This window comes from Silene latifolia, chromosome 4 (genome assembly GCF_048544455.1).
Source record: "Silene latifolia isolate original U9 population chromosome 4, ASM4854445v1, whole genome shotgun sequence".
NCBI classification, from domain to species: Eukaryota; Viridiplantae; Streptophyta; class Magnoliopsida; order Caryophyllales; family Caryophyllaceae; genus Silene; species Silene latifolia.
This window is the reverse complement of record NC_133529.1, coordinates 68494670-68508340: the sequence shown is the minus strand read 5'-3', so window position 1 is coordinate 68508340 and position 13671 is coordinate 68494670. Positions and strand designations below refer to the sequence as shown.

The window sequence follows — 13671 nt, the reverse complement described above, 5'->3', positions numbered from 1 at the left end:
AATGTATAAAATTATTTCATAGAATTTGTTGCAAGACGGAATTTATCGCATGTTTGAAAAGACGGAAATATGAAGAAATAAATACATTGCACACTAACGGGTCCCACCATAACATGAATTTCAAAAAAAAAAAAAAAAGAGGCTGCATCAATGACGTGGCGCACTGAGGATTGAGTATTGTCTTTTGTATTAATATAGATAAGATTTTAAACGAGACGTTACTCCGTATTATCAAATCTATATATATTTATAAAAGAGGCTTTTTTCGAGCGATTCTAAGCTGTCCACATCATCAAAATCAATTTAGGAAAGTATCATAAATAATATTTTTTTGATATAAAAAATAAAGTAAAAAATCTTTTAATTGTTATAATATATATTTCCTAAATTATATTCAAGTGATTTTTCTAATTTTTATATAAAAACGTTTTACATTTCATTTGAAGAAAAAAGTATCGTTAAAATAATTATGAAAATAATATAAATAGATTCGTGGTAAAAAATGTTATCATTAGAGTTTAGATTTCATATTATTTGCACATATTAATTAAAGATGATATACTTCTTAGTATTTTATATGTACCACATTGAACATATATAAATAATAAAATTGTCACACATCAAAAGATTGGCATAGATTGGCGTAGGGTGGGGTGATCCTATGATTATAAATAGAAGACATCCTTGGAATTTATTTATCAACCCAAAATCTTTTGGGTCTCTCAAGTATTGTCTTAGAGAGTTCTTAAGAGTTTGTATCATTATCTTCACAATATGATATAAAAAATAATGTGGAGAATATTTTAATTATTATAATAATATTTCCTATATTAAAATGGGTTATAATATTTATAATGTTTAATTATTCAATTTAATGAGAATGAGAATATAAAAATGAGTTAGGTATGATTTCATTACAATGGGCCCAATTCACTGAATATTAGTCAAATAATTAATCGGACAACAGTTGAAGAAATCCAAGTATAGCAAAGAGCTCATGGTTCAGCTACCATCTTAGCTCTAAGAACTGCCAACACACTCATAATAAAATGTTAAAAAAAAAATTCTAGGCCATAACGACTTATGTAGCCTTAATACCAAATTTATTTGTATTTTATTATCACGAATTTTTATTTGAGACGGAATTATCCGTCTTCAATCTTTTTTGTTTAAATAGGTACTTAAATTAAAAGACTTTCAAAAAGAGTTCATACATCAATTAAGGGGGAGTAGGAGGCCTGTGTACTTCTGAGTATGTTATATGTCACACATTGAAAAATAATGTAGATGTGGTGAACATACTACGTATAAATAGTAGAAAAGGTGGGGTCATCCTATTATAAATAGTAGAATTGTCCCACATCGAAAGATTAACATAATGTTGGGTGATCCTATGATTATAAATATTAGTCATCCTTGGAGCTTAAATATCAACCCAAAATCTTTTGAGTCTTTTAAATATTGCCTTAGATAGCTCCTATAAGAGTTTGTATTATTACCTCCACAATAGTGAAATTTATTTGTATTATACTTTTGATTTTTGTGGTTTCACAATTATATATAGTTATATCATCTCCTTTTTCTACTCAAATTTAGTAGTTTAGCAATACGTTATTTAATTTTTAATTTTTAAGCTGAATTTTTAAATAACAAACATACATCAGTAGTATACTTATTATATAAGAGACTTTAAAAGTAATGTTACATAATGTTAATTCTTCATGTTAATTTTTCAAGTTTTAACATTTTTTTTTCATCTAGAGAGTCCAACCCTTAAAAACTACTTAATATTTATAAGAAAAAATGTTAATTTTATAAGTAAGAAAAACTTTGGACTTTAGATAGGATTATTTTGTTAGCAATAAGATAAAATTGCAAAAATGTTACCTAGATACGTGCGAAAAAATGTAAACTCTAGATAAGATTAGTTTGTTAGTATTTTCTCATTATTAATCGGATTGGATGTTGAACGTACGAATATTAACATATAGTATTTGCTCATATTATTAAATATAACTACTATTAGATATAATGAGTAGCCATTGTCCGTATTTCGGGATTCGGGTTGGATGTCGAGCTAGGTGTGAAAAAGATGGTGTATTTCTTAGTATGATATTTGTCCCACATTGAAAAATAATGGAGGTGTTATGAATATACTACATATAAATAGTAGAATTGTCCCATATTGAAATATTAGAATAAGGTAGAGTGATCTTATGATTATAAATAGAAGTCATCCTTGAAACTTGGGAATCAACCCAAAATCTTTTGAGTTACTTAATAATTTTTTTTTTTGGTTAAGTGAGTTACTTAATTATTGTGAAAGAGAGCTCTTAAGAGATTCTATTATTAACGATTAAAATTAAAATTTAACAAACTATAATTTTGTTGTCACTAAATTGTATGTTTGCTTATAGTGGCCAAAAACATAGATGTGTTTATCTTTTACGCCTTTACGGTGGAATGATAGCAATACGATGATCATATATAGGAGTATACATTACATGTGCTTTGTGAAAGAAAGAACATAAACATGAACTCTGTGCATCAATAATTAGAAGATTAATTATTATTATGTAAGACAGTCTTATTAATTGAACCAAAAAAAATTGAAATGACTAATTTAAAAGCATGACATGTGTAAGTAAATTGTCCACATTTGAAGGGTAGGTATATGGTTCAAACAAAATATATACTCCCTCCGTCTCAATCAATAGTTTACATTTCCTTTATTCCCCGACACAAAATACAGCAAATGTAAACTATTCATTAGTTTCACACCTGTCTTTATATTAATCATAAGTGCTATCAAAGCGCCCGAATTCCCTTACACTTATGATGATTAGTACTTAATAAATTTTGCTAGAATTCGAGATAAAAAAGCTTTAGAGGCGCTACTTAATGCTTAGAATAAAGTACGTATCAAGAGACCATAAGAGATTAAGATATTTCTTTTTTTATTAGAATTATCTGACACCCGGATTTGAACTTCGAAACATTTATTCGATAATGTTTTATAACTTAGTTCTAAAATAATCAAGGTCATTAACCCGTACGAAGGGCTTTCAAACTAGTATCCTATTAATAGCCACCCCATTTTCGTCTCATATATTGACTTATACAGATCATCAGTGTGATTCCTGAGAGATAGACAGAAGAAAGGAAGATGACACTGAAACTATATGTGGATCGTATGTCCCAGCCTTCTCGAGCTTTGCTCATTTTCTGCAAGTATTCATCTTTCCCCCACCTTTAATTTCTTCATCTATTCTTTCATTTCTGGGTTATTTAAATCTCACTTAACCCATAATCTTTGGTTTATTTGTTTGCAGGATTAATAAAATTGATTTTGAGGAGGTTAAGATTGATCTTTCTAAGCAAAAACATTTATCTCCTGAATTTTCAGGTTAAATTTCTTCATTTTTGTTGTCAGATTATATATTGGTTTTGTATTCTGATTTATGAGTTTTAATCAGCTGCGGAACTAGGATTTGAAGTTATCGGAAATTTCAACTAAAAAGTTACAAAATTTTCAATGCCCCTGCTAGCTCCCACTTGGTTCCGACTTCCGCCACTGGTTTTAATCATTCATTTGAAGCAGCTATTATGATGTATGAGTAATAGTTAATTTGATCATTAATTTGGGACTTTAGGGTCTGATAATGAGATAAGTTAATGTATGAATCAAAGGTTGTTTAGTTGGTTTTCAGATTTGCCCATGTCATATTTTTGTGGTATATTTTGGTTGGTGACGGAACAAATGCAATTTTTCTGAGTGATTAGGGTTATTCAGTTCTGGGTTTAGCAATACATTTTTTGAATCATGTTCTTTAGCTTTTGCTGGTTAATTTTAGTGATGTGCACCCGGTTTTAGCCTTGTTGTAAATGGCACTGTCACACTCTGAGCATCTTTTCAACATTGTAAAGACACCAATGTTGGTTAACACTTATATATTCAAATATGGAAAGTAATTCCACCTCAAGCAAGAAGATTGTTTTTCCCCGTCTTAACTTTTCAATGATAGGTAGCTTAAGAATATATTGCATCTAACCTCAAACCAGTTCGTATGGCTTTTAAGGAATTAAGGGAACTATGTCAGCCTCAAGCTTAGTATCTTTTATGCATGACAAACAATATAGCCTTATACTCCGTATTTTGTAAGTGCATATTATGGTGCACTATACAATTGTGTTTGTTCTTGTCCTGATCCTGCCCATTACAAATTATTGTATCATCTTACTTTTCTTGCCCTGCATCACTGCATGGGTACTTCCTTCCATGATGCTATTTTTTCAAACATTTCGTTCTCCCGCTCTCGTTCATCTCATCTTGAAAATTGGTTCTTTAATTTGATGAAACTAAATGGTTGGTTTATGATGGATGAATTTTCAGCGATCAACCCCATGCGACAAGTTCCTGCTATAGTTGATGGAAGATTTAAGCTTTCTGAAAGGTAATTTCTGATGTTCAAGCTTTCAATAGATAAAATTAAATATAACTGTGAAGTACAAAAAAAATATTTAGCCACCAAATTGGTATTGTACTTTAAGTTAGACGTTCTCTTGTGTATGTTCTCCTAGCGTGACCATGTGATCTTTAGCTGTCTAGTTTGGGTGTGTAAGTGGAGAACAATTCTACTTTCGAATAACCTATCAAAAATCGTAGATGTTCTGATACTTGAAACAAGTGTGCTGTTTGATGGATTATAAAGAAGAGAAAGAGGTAAGGGGGAAAGGTATCAAGATCTGCAAGAATCAAGGAGGAGTAGAATCAAAGGGAAGAAAGAAAAAGGTTATACTTGCCCATGAAATTATAACTCAAGCATGACTTGTAGTCTTCAAATTCGGCCATCTCTGACCATTTGGGGATACTGTGACATATTCAGTAGTTGCTGATGCCACCAACTAATAGTTACCCTAGGAGCATCATGGGTCCAGTTTTAAGTCCACATTTTCACTCACTTTAGCCCTAGTGGCGATTAGTCTTTTGGTCATGACTCATGATATGCCTTCGATAGATGAGCGCGGGCATTTGATGCGCGACTCTGATACGCCATAACGTGTCTTACAGGCACGAATGCACGCTAGATTAAGCAACAAAGCACGCCTAACACGCAGCAAAGCGCCAAGAGACACATATGGGTGCACACAAATGCACGCTCTCTTGCACACTGCTGCTCATGAATGCATGCCTGGGTGCACAATAGCACGTATCATGGCTAACTAAATTGGTAGTCATTTTTGTCATAATCAGAGTATCATATCTCACTTGATACTTGGTCTCGAAATCAGCCGCCACTGTATAAATGTGGTCGATGCTGCCTCAAAATGTGGTTAGGGTAACCTTCAAAACGACATACGCTATCCGCTGTTCCGCTGATATTTAATGCCGTTGTCATAACTGAGCTCAAGACACCTTCGCTCGATTGGCTTTTCAGCCAAGTGTAATAACCCATTGTGTGAATCAACGATTTCTCTCGTAGTAGACTGAATAATCATCGCGGCTTTCTCATCTGCTCCTGTTCTGATATTCCATCTCTTCATTTCCTTGTTTTTTTGTAAACCTGGCCATTAATCAATGAACTTTAGCAAGTATTTTTTGGTGATTGCGAACACGAGCTATCTGAGACTCTGATCATTTACATGGAATATTTGCAGTCATGCAATCCTTATCTATCTTTCATGCGCATTTCCTGGAGTGGCAGATCACTGGTAAGACACCCTTCCTTTTCCATTCAGATGGTTGTTTATTACTACCTCAGTACCTCCGCCCCATTTTTTGTATCCCCATTTGAATTTTTTGATCAACCGGTGTGAACTTTGACCATTAACTTCACTCAAACATATTTACATCTGATTGCACCCCCACTTTACCATAGGGAGCCCTTGAGACACCGAGATAATGTTGTTAACTTGTTATACATCTAAAGATGCAACGTTTGAATCATTATGTTGTTGTATATGATTTTGAAGAACTATTTTCATATTAACTATTTTTAAATTGTTGTACCATGTCGATCTTGCGAAAAAAAAAAAACAATTGGTCAAAGTTACATCGTTTGACCTTCAAAGGTAAATAGGGACAATAAAAATATGGGATCGAGCGAGTACGTGTTCAGAGTGCCTGGCTACCTGCATGCATTATGTTTTAAATTACTCCTGGAATTTTTCATCGATGTGGGCCAGGTATTGAATTCGTCATCTTTTGTGTTCAAGGTATCCTGCTGATCTTTCCAAGCGGGCTAAGATCCATTCAGTTTTGGATTGGCATCACTTAAATCTACGTCGTGGTTCAAGTACTCTTTCTTTCTTATCTTGTTTAATTATTTGGTTTCTTTAATGACCTTGAACCAAATAGTCAATGTCACTACCCTATGACCCCTTATCATTAATTATGCATATGATTGGTTACACAGTTACTATTAGTTTGAAAATTCACAAAACCTCATTTGAGACTGTCTAATCTTTGAGACGAATCCATTAATAAGTATTTGGGTTAGTCTAGTTTTGTGCTTTTAGTATGTCATTTGGTGCCACCAATATTGTTATGATACCTTTCTCGTGTTATACAGTGACCTATGTTTTCAATACTATACTTGCTCCTGCATTTGGCCGACCTGTAAATCCTCAAGCTGCTGCAGAAGGTGAGAATATATTGAAATCATCCTTGTCAAAATTAGAAAGAATATGGCTCAAAGGGAGTGGAAAGTTCTTGCTGGGTAGCTATCAGCCATCTATAGCAGATCTTAGCCTTGTCTGTGAGATAATGCAGTTGGAGGTGAGCACTTTATCGTCGTTAGTTTTTGCGAGTTTTTAGTTGCTTGATCCTTATTCTCATCTTTTTCTGAATACTACACACTAGTAGTGGGGTTCTACCTTAGAATTCATGGATAATATAGTACTCCCTAAGAGTCCTATGTCCTATCAACACTTCAAAAATTAGGAAACGGCTAAGTTTTTACTCGAATGTTGAGCCGAATTCGTTGGACCTCGGAAAATTGGCACGGGGGAAAAATCATTATCTCTAGCGGGAGACAGATAATTTAGCAATTGCTGAATTTCATGCCCGAGTCAGAGGCCTCATTTGCCCCCACTCCCCCCGCCAGCAATACAGGCTCGTCAAATTTGTCAATTTTTTTAATGGCGGAATGTCATTGAAGTATGTTGTTGTTGTTGGCGGAATGCCATGTCAGAGTGGATGTCATTAGTTGGGTTTGATGACAGATTTTGGATGATGAGGATCGCGATAGAATATTGCATCCATACAAAAAAGTTCAAGAGTGGTTTGAAGCTACAAAGGTTGCAACTAGACCTCATTTTGATGATGTTCATGCTATTCTCTTCAAAGCCAAGGCTCAATTCCAGAAGCAACGTGAGAAGGATACATCTGCATTGCGCTCGAAGATGTGATATTAGATGTCCCTCTTATTCAAAGTGTAGATAATACAATTCTATTCTGAATTTATGCATTTGTAACAAAAATTAACATCCACGTTGAGTTCAGTTACGGATCCTGAAAATTTTCGTTGCACATCTTCAAATCTAAGGTTATTTTAAAGCGGAATTTATGTAATTATCTTTTTTTTTGCCACAAAAAGTTGGCCAAGTATGCATCAAAGATTTAAACAAATTGTACAAAAAATCTCATAATAGTGCCCTTGGGAAAAGAAACTCCAGGTTCATTATATTACATTCACAAATTTAATGGAACGGAGGAAGTATACAACACTATCTACATATTTTCAGAAGAGTTTTTTCTTATTAATCACAATTCATTACAATATTACAGCAAACATTTTATTCAACCCTGATTTGTCTAACCTCAAGGTTATCCAGCTTGTTAGGCCTTTTGTAATTCTTGAGCAGAAGGGACCATAGAACAACACTAACTGATGAGGCAGCCATAGCAGCTCCTGCAATCCATGGTGGTAACCGGAACTTTGTGGAAGGGAACAGAATCCCGGCAGCAATAGGGATCCCAAGCACATTGTACCCCAGTGCCCAGACATAGTTCAATCTTATCCTGGAGAATGTTTTCCTGGAGAGATCGATGGCAATTATTACATCCTCTAAGTTGCTCTTCATGAGGACGATATCAGCTGCTTCGATGGCAATGTCCGTCCCAGCTCCAATCGCCATTCCGACATCCGCAGCTACTAAGGCAGGCGAGTCATTTATGCCGTCCCCTACCATTGCCACTGTATATCCTTCCCCCTGCATTTTATAATACTCAGAAAATTTTTGTTCTAAACACCGATTCTCATTTAGGTGAGAGTAAGTCCAACACTCATCCTTGAGTCGCATAACATAGTCAAGAACAGCCCTGGAATCGATGTTCGTAAGAGCACGGCATATGGTTTTCTATAGAAATTTCCGGGAAAAATGATAAACTCTTATTGACAATCAATCCATTAACAATCTAAATTGTACCTGTAACTCCTTGATTTTCTCGGCTTTCTGCTCAGGCTTGGCTTCAGCAATGACGGTATCAATTCCAACTTGTCTAGCAATGGAATCTGCAGTACCCTTATTATCACCAGTCACCATGATGCTCTTCACATTCATGGACTTCAAAATCGAAATAACAGCATGTGCAGTTGGCTTCAAAGGATCAGAGATTGCTATTACTCCTGTCACTTCACCTTCAATCGATACAAGGATACCTGTTTGAGCCATACGTTCAGCTTCAGCAAGCAACTCCTCTGCCTCAATAGACACTGTGATACCTTGATCCACCATCAATCCCTTGTTTCCAACAAGAATTTCCTTGTTCTGAACGATGGCCTTGACACCATGACCGATGATGGCAGCAAAGTCTCTTGCTTCTGGCCATATTTGGTATTCCTCATCTTCTCTAAATTTCTTTGCATATTCGACAACTGCTTTTGCTAATGGATGCTCGCTATTGACCTGAACATAACATTATAATTTTTATACAAGCCCGACTCTATCATGCGTCTGAGGCCAGAGTGAGTCTCAGCTTCAGACTTCGGCTATCTGAGACTGTAAGACCCCAATAATGTACGCAACATGTTTAGCTATTGCTATGAGATTCAGACATCGAATAGTAAATATGCGGTGAATAAATGGATTCCACATAATGTCTCTAATAAATGGATAGTTTTGGTTATGCTAAAACTTATGTAGAATTTGAGGGATAAAGATATTGAACTTACAGGAGGATGTAATTCTTCATACAAATTTGTATGATGTAACTAATCAGCAACAGGGAACTAATACTGAGTTAACAGAAGAAGAAAGAAAAACGACGAAAGCCTGCCAGTTTTCAGAAAGAATAAAAAAAAAAAATTGAATTACCTCAGCAGCAGCCACCAGTTCATAGAAGTCGCGAAGCACCATTTGTTTCAAAAGTCTTGTGCTTACAACTAATGGCTTGCCCTCTGTCAGAGTCCCGGTCTTATCGAAAACAATGCAATTGACCTACAGAAATCAGGAGAGTACTATCACTAATTTGCTTTAGTTAAGTAACATCGGAGTAACCATCTTAGAAACAAGGACAGTTTATAAATTGTAAAAAAATCAATACTTGAACTTGCCAAATGCCTGCAATACCCAATGTATTGTGTGTGTCCCTGACATGAGGGGGAGTCTAAAATTTCCATCAACAAATAACAATTAAGCGGTCGTCTTCAGAATGGATAACAAAATTTTTATCTTAGTTTTCTATTTTAGATGCTATCTTATACTCCGTAACTGAATAAGCAAACACTGTCTTCAAAGACAGTGTAACTCTGACAAAATATGCACAACAGGCATAAATAACTGGAAAAAAAAGAAAAAAACTGCAGACCTTGTGAGCAGTTTCTAGAGCTTGGCCACCTTTGATTAGGATACCCTGAGAAGCACCAATTCCGGTACCAACCATAACTGCAGTGGGCGTTGCCAAACCAAGGGCACAAGGACATGCTATGACCATGACAGAAATGCCAAATTGTAATGCAAGTTCAAAGCTATCCATAGATGACGGTATCCATGATTTTGGGTAGCTGTGAAACTTTCCAGCTAAAAACCATGCAAGCCAAGTAAAAACCGAGAGGAAGATAACCTGCAATGCGCAATTTAAGTGCGACAAAGTTCAAGTATTTCAGCATGCTTTCAAGCTATATTAAAAAGGCAGTGGTGTGGAAAGCAAACTTTAACTGACCAAAGGTACAAAAAATGTAGAAATACGGTCTGCAAGCTTCTGGACAGGTGCTTTAGCCATCTGAGCTGATTCAACTAAACGTACAATTTGGGAAAGTGCACTTTCTGATCCAACTCTTGTTGCTTTAACATGTAATACACCGTTCTGATTCACTGTCCCTCCTATAACCACGTCACCTTTCCTCTTTGGCACTGGCCTAGACTCTCCGGTAATCATGCTTTCATTCACGTAGCTTTGCCCCCAAGTCACAATACCGTCACATGCCACTTTCGCACCAGGAATAACCTTAAGCACATCATTCTTTTGTATCAGTCTGCTGTCGATCTCTTTTTCAGTCAAGACATTACCATTCGGGTCAAGGGTCAACAATGTTGCCGTCTCAGGTGCCAAGTCCATGAGCTTGGCAATTGCTGCTGATGTCTTCCCCTTGGCCAAAACCTCGAGATATTTCCCTAGGAGAACAAAGGAAATGAGCATAGCACTTGTCTCAAAGAAATCGGTGCCCTCAAAGTGCTTAGAGGTAGCCGCTCTAAGCACTGTATACACTGAATAGAAGTAAGCAGCATTTGTTCCCAAGGCAATCAGAACATCCATATTAGCGGAACCATGCCTCAATGCTTTATATGACCCTGTGTAGAATCTCCAACCTATAACAAATTGGACAGGAGTCGATAAGATCCACCTCAATAGCTCTCCAACTGTTAACATCTTTACAACTTTGGTGTCAAATGCATGCTTGATACCGGGAATATACATAAACACCATAGAGGTCAGAAAAACCGGGATTGTGAAGATCAAACTCCAGACGAATGACTGATAATACTGTTTAATTTGCTCTTGTTTGTGAGAATCCTTTCCCCGCTCGTCAGGATAAATCATTGCCTTGAAACTCCCAGACCCCATTGACTCAATCACTTCAATAAAGGTTCTAGGTCCCGTCATGTCTGGCTTATAGGCAAGAGAAATTTTGTTCAATGTCTCATCCATGTCTACAGTTTGTACCCCCGGAAGCGCTTGAAGTGAGCTCTCAACCGTCCTCCAAGAATGATCAGAACTTACACCATCAACCTTTAGGTGAACCTTGCTTATATCTTCTCCTGTACTTATAAGTATAGCTTCAAACCCGCTATCTTCCACAGCTTCAAGTATTTCACTATAACTGACAACCTTTGGGTCATATTGAATTTCAGCCTCTTCAGTCGCCAAGGCGACCTGTGCCTTTTTAACACCATTAACTGCCAAAAGACTAGCTTCCACAGAATTAGCACATGTTGTGCAGGTCATTCTCTTTATTTGTAGTCTACATATTTGAGTGGTACCTTCACCACTATCATCTTCAATCAAAGCAGCCTCAAACCCAACATCCTCTATAGTCTCCCGGATTTGTTCCTCCTACACAAACCATGAACGGTGCATTTTCCGCGATCAAAAAGATTTAACACGATCAAGCAAAAGTTGAACAAAAGAATGCTCATGCATCCCCAATATCATAAAGTGAAAACCCTAAAATCATTAAACTTAGATCAAAGATATGTGAAAACAGTTATTGCATACAACCAACACCAAACATTTCTAACTTTACTAAAACTAACACATCCTCCTACCAAATATCACAACTTTTGCTGTCAAAAAAAAAAAAAAAAATTATTCACAACTTTAATCCCCAAAAACACCAAATCTTAACCCTTAAAACATACTCCTTCCGTCTTGATCATTCTTTATGTTTTCCATTTTTGGTGTCTCAGACATTTTTTTACGTTTCCGTTCTATGTACAAGTTGAGAAACTTACATTAACAGAAGATAGACAGAAAACTGAAATCAACAAAATCCAACCAAAAAGATCGGATCTTTGAACCAAATTTCACCACTTCAATCACCAGATTAACACTAAAACAATTCATCAATTCTCCTTAAAAAAATAAAATTCAGGTAAAAAACTGAAGTAACAACCCCGAATTCACAACTTTATTCCTCAATTAATAACAAAAAAAACCCGAAAATTCCCTAAATTCTAACAAATAACAAACCCCATGAAAGTCAAATCATTAAAAGCTTAAATTTCGACCAAAATTATATAAACTCACATTAACAAAAGAAGGGTAGAAGAAAACAAGAGCCCTATTATTCAAAACATCAACAACGGCTTCTCGAATGCCCGGAAGACGCTTGATAGCCTTCTCAACTGAACCAGCACAAGCAGAGCAAGTCATACCATTGACTGAAAACAGAGCTTTACATTCAGACCCTTGAATTTCAATATTTTTCCCTTCATTCGTCGAAACGCCTTTCGGGTATTTTAACATTGATGGATAATGAGGTCTAGGTGACAGATTACTCTCATTTCTTAAACATGAGAACGTGAAGAACTTCGCTGCCGCCATTGATGAAGGGTTTTATCGAGTTTTCTAATTTGTACCCCTACCTTTTCCGAATCATGTGTTGTTGCACATGGTTGAATTTGTTGAAATGAATTGAGGTTTTTGTATGGGTTGTTGAAGTTGAATGTGTATGTGATTGTGTAGTTTGTACGCCAAGGGATCTATGAATTTTTTTAATAATAAATTAGGGTTTTAGATTTTTAAATTGGCCGCGAAAATAGTGAAAGGGACTGGAATTTGTCAACTCAAATTTGGTTTTTACTTGGGACTAGGTGAAAGATAATATATAAATTAACTAGTTTTAAACCCGTGCAAAATTGCACGGGTATTTAGGACGGTATGAAAGTTTTTTTATGAATATTTTATTTTTACATTTCTATTGTAATTATCTAATAGTTCTATATCAGTGATCTACATGTTTAATGTAGATCAGTGATCTAACTGGAAATGAACATTCTCTACGTAAATATGATGCGTTAAAACCACAACTACCGGGTGAATGTTCATTTCCAGGTAGAGATGGATTAACATCAGTAAGAGTTTCACCATATTCGACACATAGATCTCTCACTAAGCGCTCAACAACATCGTTCGGACTACATATACCTCCTACACCGTTCGTAATGTCTGAGAGCGGTTCTCGGGGATTTCACATTGATTGTTGCGTACTTTCCGTAATCACCAAGTTTCTTTATGTTATCTGATCATCTATATTCGTCAAGCGTAAAGCCACCGAAAAAATTATGTCAAACGATATTTAAAACAGGGTTATTTCATGGGAATAATCCAACTTATACCTCTTCTTATTATATTAATCCAATCTACGTTTTAACCCATATTAATCTGACCTATACACTCATTTTTCTCACAATAGACCAGGTAACCGACTACTTGTTTGTCAGGTCACACTTTAAAAAAAATCATTGAAAACAATAATAACCATTTTAACAATATTTGATCCCCTTCATTCATTACCAATCACCAAACAATCGTTTCATCTCTCCATTGCTCTTTTCTGTTTCATCAATCATCTTCTTTCTTAGAGCATGAGCAATAGAGAGGATGGTATGATCCTCTTATTTGGTCTTTCACTCTCTCATTTTTTGACATATCACCTTCTCTATGAT

At 35.6% G+C, this 13671-nt stretch overlaps 2 protein-coding genes across 2 annotated transcripts; one reads left to right on the top strand and one right to left on the bottom strand.

Annotated features, from left to right (window-relative positions):
- The first annotated feature begins 3072 nt into the window (after window positions 1–3072).
- On the top strand, window positions 3073–7597 carry LOC141653560 (glutathione S-transferase T1-like). The gene is made up of 7 exons (XM_074461362.1): window positions 3073–3231; window positions 3333–3406; window positions 4394–4454; window positions 5659–5712; window positions 6217–6296; window positions 6573–6778; window positions 7225–7597. The coding sequence occupies exons 1-7, from the start codon at window positions 3167–3169 to the stop codon at window positions 7408–7410; spliced, it is 726 nt and encodes a 241-aa protein (XP_074317463.1). The 5' UTR covers window positions 3073–3166; the 3' UTR covers window positions 7411–7597.
- Window positions 7598–7620: 23 nt separating this feature from the next.
- On the bottom strand, window positions 7621–12788 carry LOC141653559 (putative copper-transporting ATPase HMA5). Its single transcript, XM_074461361.1, has 6 exons — window positions 12251–12788; window positions 10166–11557; window positions 9812–10066; window positions 9319–9441; window positions 8431–8910; window positions 7621–8214 (listed from the first exon to the last, which is right to left on the bottom strand). The coding sequence occupies exons 1-6, from the start codon at window positions 12545–12547 to the stop codon at window positions 7798–7800; spliced, it is 2964 nt and encodes a 987-aa protein (XP_074317462.1). The 5' UTR covers window positions 12548–12788; the 3' UTR covers window positions 7621–7797.
- Between the last annotated feature and the right edge of the window lie 883 nt (window positions 12789–13671).